Genomic DNA, 20,449 nt, shown 5'->3' on the forward strand with positions numbered 1-20,449 from the left:
TGGAGAGTGATGAAGAGAAAGTAACTTTTCTTAGATACCTTGGGGACTTCCAGACAGGATAAATAACAAAGATGGCTTTCAACTTATTTAATGTTTGCCCCAAATTGATCTTTCATCCAACATCCATCTGAGAAATGCATTAAAGTGATTTCTCCCATGCCTGCTGGAGTTTCATATTCTGCCCTTTTTCAGCAGCAAAGCAAATGTCAGCGCTGTGAAGCTCTGGAAGCTCACACTGAATGTCAGAAACAGAGAGATCTGTACTCAGAAGCCTTGAACTTTCAGACCATAGGAGCCTTAATGCCTGGCAACTGCACACTGGGTTCTAACTTGGAAAATGTCAGAAAAGGATGAATTGGGATTCCTTGTAAAGCAAGTAGTGAAGAGGTATGTCCAACAGTGACATGTGCAGCCCCAGGGCAAATAAAGCCATCCACGTGCAGTCAGGCAGCTGCTTCACAAAGAGGTGCTGGTACCTGCTGTAATGAAGTCCCAGGGCTGGCAGTTCCAAACGGCAGCCACCCAGTGGGAGATGGGAAAAGGAAATTTTTATTTATTTTTTTAAACACCATCTGGAAACTGCTGCAAGGAGAGGCACAGCTAATGATGAACCCAGTGATACACTGACTTTATTAACCAATCTACACGTGGCACACAAGGGGTTAGCAAGAACTAGTAGATTAAAACCAGGCTGAACCATCATTCAGTTTTGCCCACAAACACCACACGCTGCCACGGAGTGAACATTTGCTTTTCCATGAAAGGGATGATCAGTCAAGTTTGAAATATCAAGCCAATTCCTACTTTGACTCAAATTCATGTTTATCAGAGGGAAAGGGGATTCCCTGACTTAGATATAAAATACATCGTATATACATTACTTATATGTGTACCAAAGGTCGAGAGCAAGTTAATCTAGCTTTGAAGTCAGCTGTGCCTGGAGCAGGAGGTTGGATTAGGTGACTTCCAGAAGTCCTTTCCAACCTAAAGCCTTCTGCAGCTCCTGTCTTGTGGACTTCACACAGGCTCTTACCCTACTCCTACCTATTGTAATGCCAAATGTCTACTGAATTCCAAAGTGCACACTCAAACCCTCAGCAGGGGCACACAAAATAACAGTAATAATAATTAAAATCCCATTATTAAGAAGACAAGTGAGAAATTATTGCAGCATCAGAAATATCTGCAAATAGGTGTGTGGTTACACAGAATCCCAGAATGGTGGGGGTTAGAAGGGACCTCAGGAGATCATCCAGTCCAACCCCTCTGCCAAAGCAGGTTCCCTACAGCAGGTTGCACAGGAAAGTGTCCAGGTGGGTTTGAACATCTCCAGAGATGGAGACTCCACACCCTCTCTGGGCAGCCTGTCCCAGGGCTCTGTCACCCTCACAGGAAACAAGTTTTTCCTCATGTTTAGTGGAACCTCCTGTGTTCCAGCTTGTGCCTGTTGCCCATGTCCTGTTGCTGGCCACCACTGAGAAGAGCCTGGCCCCATCCTCTTGACACCTAAAATGTACAATGCTCAGTGTGATTTTTACTAGAAGTAACTACACTACCAATAGGACTACTAGTAATTTCAACATAAGTAAAAATTATTCTTATTTTTTCGTTAGGTAATTGCTACTATGAGAAAAAATAAGAGGAAATTTGTATTTTACCTGCCGAGGGGTCCGCTCTGACTTACTCCTGCACCACTCCCAGTCTGTGAGTTCAGGTTTCTGGCCTTCCTCATGAGACAACCTCCTTTCTGGTCCTTCAAAACAAGTCACCGTATCAAAATTTCCGAGCTCCTCTCTTCCCAGGGCTCCCAGTTTGCCAGGCAGGAGGCGGTGGGTGCTGCTCTCCTGGCCCGGCCCCCGCCCGGCCGCAGGGCCCCCCCGGGAGCTGTCCGCCGGGGCCGTGGTGCTGAACCCGCAGTGCGGGGCTTCGCCGCTGCCGCTCCCAGCTTCCTTCGAGTCACCGCAGTCGTAGCTCACCAGGTTGTGGTAGGATGGAGATTTACCATCACCATGCTGCTGCTGCTGGTGGTGGTTTTCGTGGGATATTCTGTAGATTCCATAACCTTGCTGGAATGACAGGCTGAATTCGAACCCCCTACGTTTGGCTAAGCAGAAAGGGAAGAAAAGTCATATTAAAAAGGGTCAAAACCAAGGAGAAAAATGAGATTACATACACAATGAAAATGACATTCTAAAACATGGAATAAATTATTTAACTACTGCTAGAAACAGACAATTTTCTATCCAAAGAAAGGATGAACTGCTGAGAAGAAAGACTTCTCAGATAGTATGTTATTAGACTGCCTTCTTAATGATTCAGAAATTACACATTCCAAAGTTAATGGATTCCCAGAAACTGGTAGGCTGTCTGCCATTTCCAAAACCAGGATATATGATATTTTATGGAATACACACGAGAAGTAAATATCTAGATTTTGTAATAGTCTTTTTTTCAGAGGCCGTTTCAGCTATATAGCTAAAGGTAAAAAGATGTACAAAATGATAAAACATTTCTGAGAATATATAACTGACCCTCAACATCAATAATCAAGCAAGAAAAACACAATTCTACAATAAAAACAGATATCTGAAGTATTTACATAATGAAAGTATTGTATATTCTCCATTCTAAATTCAATGCTCCAACTGATCTTACGCAGTAATTGAGCAATTAAGTAAAAATTCTCAATCATTATTTATACCCTTTCATTCTTCCTCCTTTTGAACACAAATCACCCGGGATTCTTCATCCTCCCCCTTGTCATCTTACATTATGCAGTAACTAAAGAAATGCCTTTTATTTAACTAATGAAATAATCTTCCTACTAAACCTTTCATGCTAAATTCTAAAACAAAAGGTATGGGCATACATTTATACAACATCCATTTCTACTCAAGCATTTGTGTGCTTACTAGATCATATTTAATTTAATGTGGGTGAAATTCTGACCTCAGCAGTCACTGCATTAAAACTTGAGAAGTCTTCAGTACAAATATCTAAAAGACACAGATTTATTTGAAATAATTTTATAATTGCTACTGTTCTATCTGTTGTACCTTTTTCTCTGAAATAAACTGTCTCCTTGATGAACTGCAGTCATCCCCTCCGGGAGAGCGGTTAAAACATCATCAGTCACAGCACAAGCCACTCTGCATATGGAGAACGTGTTCAAACCAAGGGAAAGCCATGAGTGAGAATGGCTTTGGCACTCTGGGGCTGATTTGTCCCTAAACACGCACCAAGTGTCAGGGATTCATCCACTGATGTTGGAGAACTTTCACTCCGGAGAAGGGGAAACACCACCCAGATCCTCAGAAGCATTTAGCTCCTAACTTTTGCAGTTGGACTAGGAGATCCTTGTAGCTGTTCTGTTCCGTTCTATTCTATTCTATTCTATTCTATTCTATTCTATTCTATTCTATTCTATTCTAATTCCATTCCATTCCATTCCAAACTTTCTAAATACAATTTGCCAGCACTTTTAATTCCCCTTGGACCAGGCCTCAAGGGACAACTGTATCAAACTCCATCACTGCAACTCTCACTTCTGAAAATGAATGCATAAATCTATGATTTTCCTCTATGAATGTAATTGCAGCATTATAAATAGGAAATTTTAATTATTTTTCTGTTGTTATTCTTTATAATAATTATGACTGTAAATCAAAATTCAACTATTGCTCTATCTTCCCTCCTTGTAGGTTTCCTTACTGATTATTTCTTACCAGCACATATTTACTACACTTGAGCAGAGATCTAACAGACACAGATGTATTTAATATGCTCAGGCAGATTTCTACCCTTCAAACTTCCAGAATTACCAACTGTTGAAGAGCTGAATTTTTTTAAGTTTGTACATTTTCGGTTGTCCTGGAAAGCAAACATTTATGACCATATAAGCACACACTTGCATGCAATGAATGTAAATTAATCACTAATAAAGACAATTAACTTATATTAGTAGTTATAATAAGCTTCAATAAAACATTTTAATAAGAAATACTTCTCTCAGAAGAATACTGAAAACATTTTCATTTGTAATTCTAAATGCAACCCCTCTGTGCAGACACAGAAACACTGGAGGTCGAGGCATTTCATGAGGAAATTCACAGGAAAGCATGATGCAGTCTTTTAGCCCCAGATATGAACGTTACTCGTGTTCACAGAACCCTACATGTGTTTTTCACTGGAGGTAAGTTCATGCAGTGACAGCTGTATTGCTCTGTCTTCTGTTTCTCTGAGTATCACCACATGACCAAGTTCTTTATGAAAAGAACAAAAGTTGTGTAACGGCAGGAGACAGGCTGCGGCAGCCAGCGTGTGCAGGGATTCCTCCAGCTGCTTTTACACGGAGGCCCAGATCAAAACAGGGCTTTAGAAGATGCCAAGAAGGTTACCAGTGAAGGTCTGGCATCCTCTGTTACACCAAGGTAAATGCAGGGAAATATTTTTAGGCAAAAACTGTGTAGGAGTTCCTCAGCTTTCAACAAGCAGCAGGAAGGCACCGAGATTCAGGCCCCTCCCATAAATCACGTTCTTTGCTGTTTGCTTACTGGTGTCGCTGTGATTTCTGGGCAGTAGCTACAGCCCATGGTTGTGTCCCCCCATGACATCAGTGTTTAGCATGTTCCATGTATTTGATTAGTAGAAGTCAGACTTTGGTAGATGTATCTTCCCCAGGGTAGGAGAGGAGAGTGAAACTGGGATTCAGAGTCCATTGGACTCTGCTAAGAGATCTGACAGTGCCCAGGGAAAATCAGTCAAGCTTTGTGCCTGAGCACCCACTACTTCCATCCAGCTGTCTCACATCAGTGTTGTGAGTCTCATTCATCGTTCTGCATCATGTCCATGTAACGCAGGTAAATGATTTCAAGGAGCACAGAGCACTGTTACTGACACTAACTTCCTACCCTGTTCACAACAAGACACATCCCAGCTGCGTACCACCCTCCCATACCTACTTTTGAGTTCTTCTGAAGACACCGCATACGAATTCCTCCTGCAATTAATGATGCAGCCACAGGGCAGGTGGATCCAGTGTTCTGACAGGACAAATACTGGGGTGACTGTGGCAGCCAGCAAAGTCAACAGGAAGCTAAGAGTCTCAAACGAAAGGCTCTGAAAACCAGTGATGTGCTGGACAACCATTTGTATCTGAAAGGCAGAGCATTTTGAAGTTAAAATCGCTTCAGGCACACGAGATACTTCCAGGAATAAACAGAACATCTCACCATGGATATGACACAAGTAAAAGACACAGGTTGTCATTAGTGTTTGCTGAGCCTAACGATTTTGTTTCTGACAGAGTGGAGAAAACACACTGACAGAGGCTCTCCTCCTCGTTCTGCACTTCTCAGAAAAACTCCAGTTTAAGCTCAATATAGATGCCTGGGCACTATTAAAACAAGCAACTGACAACCCAAGCAACTTAGAAAAGACCGCTAGCTCAGACCCTCCTGCGTGGTACTGAGGAACCCCAGCTCCTGCTGGGGACCAGGAGAGAGAGCTCAGCACCACGCAGGGCTGCACTGCAGGTGCTCTGGAACGCTCTTTCTGTTGGGAGAAGCTGAGGTGCTGAGTCCCTACATCCACAGGGGACGGGGATAACACTGCCCCAGCCCCATGTTCCATGTTCTCAGCAAACTCCTTTCTCATTATCCGTGAAGGTACCTGTTCCCCAATACACCAGTACATGCACATGGACAGCCCTCCCTCCCCCTGCCCCCCGCAATGCTACAGAGATTACAGAGGTGCAAACAAATCTCATTTTTCTAACAAACTCCTGGTTTTTAACCAGTCTGGCAAAGGACGTGACTCACAGTTGTGAGGAAGGGCAGAAGAGCCAGCTTAGTGCAAGAGCCCATAATGCTGAACAAACGCTTGTCAGCCAGCTGGCAATACAAAGCTGGACCTTATTCATCCCTGCATTCAGGTGGTACAAATGATGCGATGATAGTGATGAATCAGGCTCTGCCAGACCTGCTGAAAGGCAGTTAATTCCACGCAGCGACACAGACCTGCCTGAAAGGACTTCTGCCAGCACAAACTACACTGTAAGGAACAACTGGAATGGCTCCTGTTCTGTTGCAATCCATGGCACACCAACTCGCATCCCACTTCAACGTAAGTAAGCACGAGGAAGCAAAGCAATCTGAGCATTTACCATCATTGGAAGCCACAGAATGACTTTTGTCAGCGCAAGAATCAGCGAGAAGCGTTTCTGGGCGAAGGCCACGGTGAAGCTCCTGCTCTGTGTGCTGTTGGTGCAAGGCGGCTCGAGGGCACCGCTCTCAGCCACACCTGTCCTCAAAACTGCCTCCGAGCTTGGACATGAGCTCTGGAAATGCTTCAGGGTTTTATCCACAGGGTCCAGCGGTGACAGAGACGGGGTAGCAGCACTGCAGCCCGCAGGTGTCCCAGGGGTGGTGTGGCCTCGAGAGATTTCCTGGTAATCAATGTGTAATAGCTGCTGCTCATCCGAGCACAACAGCTGGTAAGTTAGTGGAACAGAGAGCACTGTGAGGAGGCAAAAGCACAGCGAGTAGACAATAAATAAAAACAAGATGTAGGAACTGGCACAGTCAGTGAAGCAGCCCCAGGAGGTGGGGATGTACCTGCCCCAACCACAGAGAGGCAAAATGCAGATCAGCAAGCTGACAATCCAGATGGTGAGAATGGCCCATACCATGCTCACTCGTCGCTTGGAAGTGCTGCAGCTCATTGTCTCAGTTTTGCTGATGGTGTAGAAGTTGTAAGAAACTATAAGAGACCCTTTCAGGTTGCTAGAAATGCCCTGGAATAAATATATAAGTGCTGAGGTGGTGCACAGAGGCTGGGGGAGGACATCGCTTGACCACTGGGTGAGCATGAAAATAATCACTGGCACAATGCTGATCAAATCATCTATTGACAAAGAGGTGACAATCATGGAAACGGTGGTTTTGTTCTGCATTTTCAGCAGGGAAGCCAGTGAATAAATGCTGCCCAGAAGTGCTGTGAATGCAATGATGACAGTCAAGCAGAATAGAAAGACATTCAAAGTTCTCTCCTCACTAGGCTCATCCATAACGCTGTGATTTTCAGTGAAGAAGCTTGTCCCATTGAGTGACAAATTACTAGGCGTTACCGACATTGTCCTTGGCAATTTTTTTTCTTTGCCTTCTCACTGACTCTGCAAGTTTACACTATCTGAATCCAGAACTGTCAGCTCCATATCGTAAGTTTCTTTGTTTTCCTAGACTCTCTTTTGTGGTATCTGAGGAAGAAATATTCAGGTGAAAGCACCCTTGATAACCAGAACAATTCATGCTCATGAAAAATCAGGCAACAATGAAGTACTAAAGGTGCTGAAAAAAATGCAGTTCTTCATAATCCTTTCAGTCCTGGGAGATGGTTAATTTGGGCTCCTCAGGTAATAACATGCCATTCACCCTTACTCACGAGTTCAGCTGAATCGAAGGCAGAATATCAGGTATGTTCAAGCTCTAGTAGCTCAGGGAGAAACATAGTAGAAATGAGAGGCTGTTGGATTCACCCTGCGCTGTTCGGAGCTGCAGGAGGGAGGAGTCAGATGCGAGCAGGATAGCAGAGCCAAGGGGAGTGAGTATCTTCTCAGCCGGAGCTGCCTCTTAGCTGGATCAGAAGACTGAACCAGTGTCCCTGCTAAGCCACACCTCCGATGCCGACACTGAAATCCAATGCAAATACTCAGATCTGATGTCAGCGTCAGTGTCATTCCCGTAAAGCCCAGGGCTGCTCCGGGGCTGTGCAGCACGAGCTGGAGCGCTGCTTGGATTCTTTCGCACCTCCGTACGCCCGGCTCGGCGCGGGGAAGAGCCGCACGAGCCGCTTCTGAAGCTGAAGCAGAAGGTGTGTGTGTGCTCGGCTGTTCCGTGTCCCTGCTCCCGTGGGGAGCCTGCCCGTGTACGGGCACACACTGCACAGGGACACTGGCTGCAGGGTCACCCAGAGAGAACCTTTCTGTCCTGACAGGTAACTGCCACACATCAGCCAGGTGCTGCCTGCCCGAGCGGCACCTCAGCGCAGTCTGGGGTGTATAAAACTTTCATTCCCCGCATGATTCCCTCCAGCCTGACTGTCTGCTCCAGCTGAATACACGGGGAGAACCGCAGCCAAGTGTGCTCTGGCACATCATGAACGTTTTCTCTTGAGAAACCGCAGTACTGGTGAAGCTTACGAGCTGACAACATTCCCGATACTCAGCTGTGAAGTGGACAGACAGGTTCAGTGCAATTTTCTTGGAGGACTCTGGCTCTCTCTTCCTTTTGGCATCACTTTGAGTTCAAATATGCGATGGGGATGCAGGACAAGTGTTTTCTGATGAAGGGTAATACTGCAAGGCTGCTGCAATTACTTGCTAGTCTGGGTAACTACAAATCCACTCAGTTAGAAATCTGTGTTGTTAACAACCTGATTCTTGCCCAGTTCTACCCACGTTGAAATGCACTAGCTGTGTCACAGCTGGATTGCTGCGGTGTCCTCCCTCCTGCCAGGGCAGGGTTGGAGGCAGCGATTTCGGGTGCTGGAGCCCCAGACGGGACAGGCAGTGGAAGGGAACTCACGGCCACACCGCTCCGTGTGACAAGGATCAGAGCTCAGGGAACGACATCTTCTCTGAATAACCCCTCCTTCGTTCCCCATTTGCAAGCTGCCCTGCCAGGGCACAGGGAAGGCTTACACCCCAGAGCAGCCTAGGTCATCCAGCCAACCCCCTGTGCCCCATTCAGCCACAGAACCGTCCTCACTGCAGAACCCGCTGGAAAGCCACACTCCTCCCTCACAGCCTGAGCCTGTGCCTCTCCCTCGTCCCGTTCACATGGCAGCTGCCTCTGTTTTGAGGATTCTGCATTATTTATCAGGACCAACTGTCAACCCTCATGTCAGAAATTTGCAGAAGAGAGGAGCATCCATCCTGCCTTCCACACGAGGCACAGTCCTGGATCTGGACCATCCATCTGGCCTTTAACTGTACAGGATTCGACTTGGCTTTTGTGATTTATCTGTCCTGCTGGACTATTGATTGTTAATCTCTGCTGTGCCAGCTAAAGGCCAGGGCTCATTTCCTTCTATTTACAAATCACAGTCACCTCTGCCCCCGCCAAGTCAACTTTAAATTAAGGACGGTGTTCTAAATCTCAAGATTAACAGTGTGAGCCTGGTCAGAAATACAGTCAAGAGATAAGAAGAGAAAGAAGCATCATTCACCCTTGTTTGGACCGTTATTTTTTAGCCTGGCTTCCTCAGGAAACACATGAGCACGCTGCCAGAGGGTGGATATATGCCTGCGCATGTCTCCCCTTCCACTCCCATCCCTCAGTTCCTTCTGACAAAATGATCATTTTCATCTCAATCTGGTGGTGTCAAAGCTATTAAGTTCCCACAAGTTTTATGAAAATGAGCAGCAGATCAGAGGAGATGGATCACAGCAGGCTCCCTAGACAAGAGACAGGCTGCAGCAGAGTCCATCTTCACTAGAAAATAGTGATCACAAAGCAGAGGCTTTATAAATACTTTCACCATAAAGAAAACTTCAGTTGAAATTTCAATTAACCTGGATGCTGAACTGTGGGAAACCAGCTTCATTCACTCCAGCACGTCCTACTGCTTCCTGATATGTGATGAGTTACTTTCATTCTTAAATTCCCTGTTTCCATTGCCTGTGACATCCTCATTTGCTCTTGCCACATTACTGCTGGGTGTTTAGAAACAATTTTAATGATGCTTGGGAAATTTATTTTCCCTACTTTGGAAAATTTTTCTTCTGTATCCTGAATCATTATACCTACAGCAGGTATCAACCACAAGTTTTCTGAGTTTCCTCAACATGATCCTCTCTAAGTATGTTACTGACCTTGCTCTATTGGTGATGCACATAGAGCCTCTGGGCCTCTCTGCAGAATCGTGGACACTTTGGTGAGGGCGGTTCGTTCTGTGCCTTCCCTCTGTATATGGAATGAAATGCTCATCGGTGTTTTTGAGAAGAAAGTCACTTTTATTTATCACCGTATCCACTGAAGGCAGATGATGTATTACTCACTTCAGTTTCCCTTCCCACAGAATGTATTTTATTACATGAACTGCACCTTGCCATGCTCTGTGGCAGCTTTTAACAGAACTTACAATATGCTGAAATGTTCTTTCCTCTGGTCATTTCACACTTATAAACTGAAGGTCTTGGGAGTGATGATTTCAAGCAGCTTCCCCTCTTATTTATCTGTCTTTAACATGACTGATAAATTCTGGTAAAACATGTACAGAAAGGCCAGTTTCATCTTCCAACTAGAGAATTCAGTTGTAGTAAGAAACAAGCAACTCTAGAAAGAGAAGCATGATTTTCCACAGAGCTGTGCCTCCAGGTAGCTGGCCTGCACATCCAGTAAGGTCTAAGCTCTGAAACTTCTCTTGTGGCTGGGGCAAATGAATGTCAACTAGATTCTCTGATCTCTCCTAAAGGATGAGTTTATACTGTAATCTCTCCAAACTTACAGGAACACTATCTTTGCAGTTGTAATTTCACCCCCAAATTTCCCTGAAATTCACAAAGAGACGCAACCAGGGCTGGGGGTGGCAAGGACAGGCAGGCAAGCGGAGAGGCAGCCAGTGTCAGCACAACCCCCCTTCTCCCAGATCTTCCAAAGAAACAGTGCTACAACGGAGTAACCAAGCACTGCCAATCCCATGGGTAATGATCTTGCAGAGACCAAGAGAAAGAAAAAGACATCTTTGTCTGCTGCTGTGTCCTTGCTTTGGACTGTGCCAGAGCAGGCGAGACCCATTCCCTTTCTTCTCTGCACTGAGCCTCCTGAATTATGGGAGGTTCTTAATACAAACACTGTCCCTTACAATCTAGGTATATATTCTTTATCCCAGTGTGAATTCTCTTTGCTAAGGAATGATCACAAAGAGAAAATACATTAGGCATGGAAATCTCCTCTCTGGCCTCATTTCAAACAGCACTGCACAACGATGTCTCCTTAAAGGAAGAGTCAGCACTACTGACAGCCTATGAAAGGATTCACAAGAGACATTTCATCTAACAATTCAGAAATGCTTGTAAAGAGAATCAAATATTCACCATTCATAAAGTACAATCAACAAATGGGTTATTAACAAGTTATCCCATTTAGTGTATTACTCACGTTTTATTTCCATACCTTGCACTAAGCTAAGTTTTGACTTATGGTTTTGCTTCCTTTTGTCACTCAAGAGAGACAAAGTTATTATAGCAGCTGTACAAATATTTCATTTCAAAAAGTGATATAATCTTTGGCATAATGTCTGTATAGAAAATTCCATAAAGGCCTTTGTAATTTATTCCTCAATAGCATATGAAAGGAAATAGTCTATTTTTTTCTAGAATTTTTTTAAACCAGTTTTTAAAAAGACATCAAACTAAATGATTTTTGCTCTGTCGAATTCCGACATCACTCTCAGATACAAGATGGTTCAACTGCAGGTAATTATTTCATGTAGTTATTTGCCCCAGACGAATTAAATCAATGGTGGCTTCTAATAAAAGGCAGATACTCTTATACTTAATCCATTTCCTCTGCAACTGTATGGCTGTGCTGTAGGAAAAGGGTGCTTACCGAGTCGGAGCAATTAGGGCAATGTAAATCAGGAGTAATTCCATTAAACCTAAAAATATGATTTACCTGATGTGCTCATTATGGGCAGGACTGCACCAGCTCTAACCCAGAACCCTGCTGTGCAGATGCTCCTTGTGAAGCCAGCGGGTTTGGTTACTCAGAGGAGCAGGTCACAGCCCGTCCCTCCGCGAGGCAGTGCCCTCCCCGAGCAGATGGGCCAGCGTTCGGCAGTGCTGCTGTCACAGCTCCACATCTTTAGGGTTCTGCTTCTGCGCTGTAAACACAGACAGGAAATTGAGAGTGCAATGAGCTGAATGTTTCTGGAGAATTACAGCATTAGTAAGGGACAAAGGGAGCTAAAAGTGAGTAAGCCCCGCTGGGTGAGGTATAACCATGGTGTGTGTCTTTGCCCAAGACTCTCAGAAGCCTGCAGGACACGTGCCAACGAAAATGAACACAGTGCCAGCACTTCAGTGAGGTTGGCAATACACAAGACGGCTGAGAGATGAGAACGAATCCGTCCAGGTTGCACTGCCTGCACACTACCAGAAATTATTATGTGCTGTTATTCAGGAAATGTCCCAAGTGGGACCAACTAGAAGAGGAACAAACAATTATAAAATAATAATTCCGGGGTGGAAATGCTGAAAGGGAGGAACTATTAAGTATGTGGCGTTTACCAGGAGAACAGGACAGTTCTAGTCTGGAAGGTGTTATTTTGCTAGTGATGGCAAGGCAGAGAGATGGTAGCAAAACCTGCACCTCCCAAACCGGAGAGAAGCTCAGTTCTAGATGGCATGGAGAGTAAGACATTCTGCTGGGTGTGGCGTCAGTGCTCTCCTGAGACAAGACACTTCACAATGTCACTTTTACTGAGCAGCCACCGGCTCGCCAAATCGTCAGGAGGAGACAGACAGCTAGCAGGGAGGCAATTCTTCAGTACACCTCCTCACAGCAACTGTTTGCTTTCTAATAGAGAGCACAGCAGGCTAGGAATATAATTCATGGAACAGCACGATATGGATGCTTTTAATTTTGCTGCACAGCTCTAGTAGCAGGAGCACACCCGTAACGCGCGATCGTACCTCATCACCGAGCAAACCCAGCAGATGTGACACTGTGCTCAGCAATCACTCCTGCTCTAGACACTGCCAAATGTATGCAGCATGTTGGAGAAAAGGCAAATATTGTGCAATCTAGTGGGAGCTGGGCAGCAGTGTATCACACTACTGTGGAAAACTGCACTGAGAGAGTTAACTGGAGCATCCAAACAGCTGGGAAGAAATAATTATCCCTTTCTGAAGGGAGGGGGGAAAAAGAAAGGAGGTATATGCCTTTGAGTGACCCAGCTATGACCCCATCTGGAAGCAGCAGGGAAATCAGCGGTATATGTAGAACTTGCTTCAATAGTAATAAAATTAATGACCACAAGAGCCATTTGTAATACTGTTTGCACATTTCCCTGCCTGCTGGATAGTCTCAGAGCTCTGCAGTGGCTTGTCTGAGCCCTTCGTTTCTCTTTCCATCCTTACTTCCTCATCATCTTCTCTCCCACTCATCTTCAAGGAAGGCTGAACGAGCAGACCAGGAAATTCAGCCCCCAGGAGCGAGGATGAAAATGAGTTTTAACAAGTGAAGACTGAAAGCTCTGGAACCAAATCCAGCCTCTAGACGACTAAGAACTTCTTTGCTGGTTATCACTGCTTTTACCTGTACCAACAAAACTACTACCTTTCTAGCACTGACCTCTTTCCTGAAAAGATACTATTATTCACCAAGTATTTTTTGCAAGGAAACCAGTATTTTAAGTGATGCTTTACCCTGAATCCACAAATATAAATGCGATCACAAATGTTACCCAAAGAATGTAGACAAAGCACAGGGGACAGCTTACTGCATGGAAAAACAAAGAAAACATCTTTTTTAAAACAAAACAAAACAAAACAAGAGAATCCTCTGCTCTGCACATACGTTACAGAGACTTTAAGGTGCTTCACTTCAAGGGAAGAGCTGATTTTTGTGCTGCAGACTAGTACCCCTCCTCCAAACAAGCTGCTGCTCTTTTCTAGAGGAGCCCCAAGGAGAGTGTCCGCTCTGCAGGAAGATGGCAGCCTTTCTCCAGACTGAATCAGAAAAAGCTACAGGGAAATTTCTTAAGCTCACCCATCAGAGAAGGCTGCTTAGTGTGGAGAGGTTTTTCTGGGATTTCCTTAGGAAGACTTCTATTCTGACTTGAAGCTTTGGAAAAGTTTGGAAAAAATAGGGAAAAAAAAGTCTCGGGTAAAGCTTAAAAAACCCACAACTGATACTGTAAAAGATACAGGAGACAGAGCAAATTCAGGGGATTGCAGACATTCTCTAGGATATTTAAACAAAAAAAGAGAAAAGTTTCTTTTCCATAGCTTTAACAAATTTGAAAAGATAGGAAAAACCATATGGGCTGAGAATGCATGCGCTGGCTCTAGCCACTGCTTTCTGCGGTGGCTGTGTTCTGGAGTCCCTAAAAATCACACTTCATAGCACAGCAGTATCTTCTATCTTCTTCCCCAAAGGGGAACCAAATGTGCATGTGTTCTTGTGGTGTTTTTAGAGTATGGAATAAAGAAAGGGCTGCTAATTAATTGTGAGTGACAGTAAAAAGGTCTATTAGCTTTGCTGATGTAAAGGATGACTGAGTTTGTGCTGGAAAGGGTGAGGAAGGAGGACACTGGAATACCAAATGAAATCTTTCCTCTTATGAAAGAATTGTTATTGTTTTAATGGGAAGGTTTAACTGAAGTATGAGCTCACCAAAAAGACAGCATTTTTGTGAAATCTGACACACGACAAAGCAGGAATACTGCAGACTACAAAAGAAATCAACTGTCCCTTCCAACTAGCTCTCACTAGGTGGCACATGTCTGAGAAAGAAAATATCCACTTCGGATTATGATGGTTTTTAGTTTCAGATTCTTCTAAACAAACTTCACTTTTCAGTAAGTGGATTTTTTTGTCTGTGAGGTATTTACAAAAACCATTGTGCAGGGCCAAAGGTCACCCGATCATGAGGCGATGCAACGTGAAGAGGCGTCTGGCTGTCTCTGTCAGCTCCCTCAGGCGCACGAAGCAAGGCAGCTACACTCCTTTGCACTCCGCCGAGGCAGCTCTATCTTGCTCTGCTGGTTACTCATCTCCAGCTCTGGTGTTTCTGAACAGCATTAATATTCTGGGCGATGGACACTTCCATTCTTCCCCCAGGAGTTCCACAAAACCTTTGCTAAAACCCCAAAGCTATCTTGTGCTGCTTTCACGCCTCCGGAATATTCCCCTAAGACTACCAAAACTACCACCAATTCTAATATCCCAACGTTAGGCTGATCCTACCCCCAGAGCAGCAACAGCATCAACAATTTGCTCTGGAGATGCTGGGAATTGTCTGAGTGCCTTTATCTGTAACTATCAGCTCAAAATTCAGGTCACATAGAAGACCTTCCCTTTTAAACCACACAGTATAATCTCCTGTTTGGTACCATCTCATGTTTTTGCACAAACTAAGTGGAGATGGGCAATGATAACAATCCTTTACTAGCTGAGCTTAACAAAATGCATCCTTTAAGAGAAAACATGTTTTCCTCCCAAAACACATTTCCCTCCCCGGTCAGTTCAATAGAATTTGTCAGTGTTTGCGTAACAGGGACCCAGTGGTTCTCAATAAGGTTATTTTTCACCCAAGTAAAGGCTGAATTCGTAGTGCAACAGCCTGTGTTACACCGACAAGAAGTGAAACAAACACACTGGTCTCCTGTAAATTCATCATTACTCACTTTTCATAACAAACTCTTATTTTGTCAACTGCTCACCAGGTTCTGAGGCTGTTTCCAACAAGAGGACAAGTCCCCAACGCCGGGGCAGAAAGCTTCTGTATTGTGACCCCAAAGATCTCACAGTTGCTGTTTTGTAAAATCCATGAAGAATGTATTTTGGCACTGAGGAGAAATCAGAGAAAAAGAAATGTATGGAAAAGGACGAGATGCCCAGTTTTGAGATAGGGGGGCATTTTCCCACCAGCTTCAGAGATGCCCTCTGAATAAAGACAGAATGAAAAGAGGAAGGTCATTCAGAACCCATGCATGAAGAGTACTGAACCTCAACATTTCCAAAGAGTTTCTCTGGATTCACCCAGTAACTCTATCGGTTATTTTAAGTCAGACCAAGTTATATGTGTATAAGAGAGCTAAAAAATAACGCCAGAGTCACCCCAAAATCCGCCTCTCTTGTGAGATGTCTGATATTTTCTATGTTCAGTCTTGGAACAGAGTAAGAAAAACGTTCTTCTTTTTTCACCCCCAATATGAATATTGCAGTTTAGAAAAGAGGGGAGAAAAAATCAAATCTCCATGAACCTTGAACCAATTTCACAGATTATGACAGGCTCATGTCCTTTAGACAGCCAGCTTTCTGCAGGTCTATAAAGCAAAACCCCGGAACCACAACCAACTTTAAGGACTCTCGATGACATGGCTTTGATGGGTAACCTTCAACCCCACCGAGGGAGCTGAACAGTATCAAAAATCACTACTGATTGGTGCTGCTAAGGAGCCAACTTCACCCCTGCTGTCAGAAGGGCTGGCAAGGTGTCTCACCACGGGTCTCCAGCAAATGCACTGTGAGCTCCATAAAATAAGGCAGCTTGGTGCTATGGAGCAGGAGCTGCTGAAGCAATGCTTCCTGTCGCTGTCCCCTCGGGAGGGAAGGTGGCTGTAAGAAAAGCAAGCAGTCACAGCACAAGAAGAGATGTAAACCAGGTACAAGGACCCTCGCAGAGGCAGTGTACCTCCTTACACTGTGCATTATGGCATGGAAAGAATGTTCTTAAAATCCAAGCAATCCCTGGGAGTCAAGTCTTCTCCGAGGCAAGGTGCTGCTAATGCACTAATTGCCCCATCCCTGAGAAGCACATGTACACTCATATAATGGAGTTATATTTTCACTTGCATTATCATAGAATCATAGAATCACAGAATACTGTGAGCTGGAAGGGACCCACAGGATGCTGGAGTCCAACTCCTGTCCCTGCACAGGACAATCCCAACATTCACACCATGTCCCTGAGGGCCTTGGCCAAATGCTGTTGGAATCTTGTCAGGCTTGGTGCCATGAGCACCTCCCTGGGGAGCCTGTTCCAGTGCTCCACCACCCTCTGCCTCAAGAACCTTTTCCTCATGGCCAACCTCACCCTCCCCTGGCATTAACAAAACCTAAAAGGACTTGAGTTGTATTTCAACAACAACCCTCATAGGAATGATTTCACTCTCTTTAATCAATCTATCATGCTACGTCCTCCATGAAAAGCTGCTTGGTGTAAACTCTCTTGAGACTTGGTGAGAGCGAAGTGCACCTATGAGAAGTAATGACCTGAGAAGGCACAAAGTGGAACAGTTAGAACAGTTTGAATGGATTATTTTTTCCAATTCTGGAGGCAAACTAACAGGGTTAGTCAATATATCTCTGTCTTCCCATTCTTGCTTCAAGAAGAGAAAGCTTTTTTACTGGGAGAGTGGTCAATCAGTGGCAGAGGTTGCCCAGAAAGGCTGTGGATCTCCATACAGGGCCCTGGGCAGCCTGCTGTTGCTCACCTGCCTGAGCAGGGTGGGATGGGCGAGCTCCAGGGCTGCCTGCCTGCCTGCCACAACTCTCCTGGGCTTCCCTGCCTGGAGGAAATGCCTGGGCACGGGCCACGTCACCGCTCACCACAGCAAAGCCTAATTCCCACGTGTTGTCTGAGGGATGAAAAAATGCACTAGGCTGTTGCTGGTTTTCTGATTTGCAAGTACCTACAAGTGTGAGACAAAACTCCCTGCCCTGGTGTGTTGTAGCCCATGAAGCTGAAATTTAAGTGACCCAAGATGTATGCTCAACCTTTTAAAAATAAATATTCTGGCTGAGGTTGTTGTTTGGGTAGAAGCAGCCAGAGAGTACTTCCATACACTTCTGACAAAGAAACTAACCTTTAATTTTAAAAGCAGTAATACTGAATAATTTAAACTGATCACCAGCAAAGAAACTAAATATATTATGCAAACCAGATGCAACTTTCAAAACAAGAGGGTTGTCACTGTGAGTCCCAGATGATCTGTGCCGCTTGCAGTGACACGTAACAGTTCCAGCAGAGTGAGTCAGCAGCAGACCTGAGCTCATGGAAACCTTTCCCCAGGCTGACCGAGGCTGTAAGTGACAAGCGGAGACGGGCTCAGAGCTCGTTCTTTGCCCCACTGGAGCCAGGGCAAGTTGTGCGTGACTTTGGATTCAGAGATGATTTCTCTTCATTGCGAGCTCATCACAAATTCCACCTAAAGCTATTTCCATCACTATGGATATAACTTGTATTTCTTCCTCTTTACTCTTTCTGGGTTTATATATTGTGATGTTATTTATGTAGCATGATTTAAGAAAACTATCTCAATATATAACAAATAATTCCCTTTCTTCTCTTTCTTGCAAGCAATAGTTTGCATAATGTTTTAACCAACAACACTGAAATAGAGACTTAAATAGTCACCTATGATAGCTCCAGTCAAATTTACAAAGTCAGGTCAGAAATGAACTTGGACTCATGTACCAGTTCATACCAAAGGGAGAACGTGGCCAAAGCCTGTCAGATTCCCCCAGGTTCCAGTAAGCTCTGGATGAAGGTCTACCAGACATTTTCCTGCAGCTAGAGTTTGCAGAAAGACAGATCTATCTCTCATATCACATTTTCCTATTGCTTCTCATAATCTAGTTGAAAACTATTCCATCAGCTTTCCCCATGGTGTCCACTCCTCAAGCCAGCCTTTCCTACGGAATTTTCAACAATGGAACTGCTTATGAAAAAGTTTATAGGGATGTCTGGAGAGGCAAAATAGCCCAACTGACAAAACTCAACCTAAGCGAGCTCTCGCGCTTTGGAAAGCTACCTAGAGGTGAAAGCAGTCACGATGGATGAACGCAGCCTCCCTTAAAGTACCTGTGGATGCAAGGAACTGAAGGGTTTTCAATTTTCTACTGACATCATCAGCAAAGGAGTTCAAGGTTAGTCTTTTGAACTTCTCAGCTGATAATTAATTTCTCTTGATGTCGGGAAAACACTGAGTCATTAGATTAGTAACCTTTTCAATTTGTCAGCCTTACTCTCTCAGCTGTATGATAGACATTTTAAAAGGGACAATGTTTCCCTGAGAATTAAATCCTCCACAAAATCACATCACCCCAGACTTTCTCCTACATCATCACCTCTGCCTCTGCATTTAACAGCACAGTTTAAGTCCTTCCATCTTGCATGAACTTGTTAGTATATGCTTCTCTTCAAGGAGAGATGTAAGGAAAAGAGACCAAGGATAGGAAGTTTCATTATCTCTACTTAGCTAGGTAAAATGCCATGCTTAATAGAGGACTTAAATCCTCACCTGTCCTTTCCAGTTGCATAGGCTGCATCAGTGGTCGGGCAAATTCATAGCGGAGGTTCAGAGCAGTGTTCTGGGAAAGTTACTTCTACGTTAATTGTAGTAACTGAATGGTGTCTAAATGGCAAGTCATTTGCCATTAACAGGTACAAAGCAATCCCAGCCAGAGAAACAGCCCTCAAGACAGGCCACAGCATCTCACTGAAATCAATGAGATAATTTAAAATTTTAGGTACAAAACTATTCAAATGTTGAACTGCAGAATTAAAAAGAGGTAAGCCTTCAACTTTCCAAATTTAACTCAACTGAATTAGCACCAAACACAGTCACAAATGTTTTCAATCAAAGGTAAAATCTGAAGTCCTTTTTAGTGCACCTAAATAAATATGGAATAATTTTCAAAATTTGCCACACACTTGCAAAGTACTATTTACAATTTACACATTTACTCATTAACTTTTATGGCTAGGTAAGGAACATGGAAGATGTGTCCTCTAGCACATTACAATCAAAGCAGAAACTTGAGGTATTTTTCACATACAAAGAAAAACATGTTTCTCTAGTAATCGAGATTAAACTTATTTATGCCTGTATTACTACCAAAGTATTCTCTGGTTATCTGCTAATATCTTATATACTGTTTTGTTACATAATCATAAAATGCATGAAAAAAGCAGAACCTGGACTATCATCCACCTCTCAGAAAGGTGCTCCAATGACCACTATCTGGGCTAGCTTGGAACACTCTCTGCTCCAGCTCTTCCTCTTCACCACCTCCTTCCTCCTTCCTTTCTGATAATTATTTAAGGCAAAGTTTTGAACCACAACCAAGTCATAGCACATGGAGCCATGATGTCATGAATTTCTTCTTTTTACTAATTTGAATTACTATAGCTCCTAGGGCAGGGGTCCAGTTTTGCCCATCATACAGGAAGTGACTCTTCCTACCTCAGTCAGGAAGGAAGGAGAGGTCCAGCTTTCTGCAGGAGCACTTTAAGAAAAACTGGCACTAACTATTGGCTCAGACTCATCTGTTCCAACACAAAATGCTACATATACACGTTAATCTAACAGGGTAGGTGACAAATACCTCTGTGTGCTGCTTGTTGCAACATATTATTTGCCAGATTGCCACATCTTACTATATTATAATATATAATTTTCTCTACCAGTCAGTAAAAGTAAGCTTTTGTTAGGCACTTGTTTTCTCTTTTACTATTTGTTTTCCTCCCTTTGTTAATAAAACATGAGGAAAAAGCTTTTAGGACCCGTTTACACAGTAAGGTGAAGGCACAAAACCCACAGGGTGCAGATGAACGCTAACAAACATGACAGGATTCTCAGAGACACACAGTGAATGCAACACCGTGAGGCAAAACCTCCTCTTGCTGCTCATACAGGTAATTTCAAGTATTTCCA

At 44.0% G+C, this 20,449-nt stretch overlaps 1 protein-coding gene across 1 annotated transcript; it reads right to left on the reverse strand.

The window, feature by feature from the left end:
* Window positions 1-1,658: 1,658 nt before the first annotated feature.
* On the reverse strand, window positions 1,659-7,632 carry GPR149 (G protein-coupled receptor 149; the record flags this gene model as incomplete). The annotated part of the gene is made up of 3 exons (XM_010167729.1): window positions 6,164-7,632; window positions 4,962-5,154; window positions 1,659-2,104 (listed from the first exon to the last, which is right to left on the reverse strand). Coding segments are annotated over exons 1-3 (1,608 nt in total), but the record flags the coding sequence as incomplete, so codon positions are not given.
* Between the last annotated feature and the right edge of the window lie 12,817 nt (window positions 7,633-20,449).

This window comes from Antrostomus carolinensis, unplaced genomic scaffold (genome assembly GCF_000700745.2).
Source record: "Antrostomus carolinensis isolate BGI_N321 unplaced genomic scaffold, ASM70074v2 scaffold23975, whole genome shotgun sequence".
Taxonomy (NCBI): domain Eukaryota; kingdom Metazoa; phylum Chordata; class Aves; order Caprimulgiformes; family Caprimulgidae; genus Antrostomus; species Antrostomus carolinensis.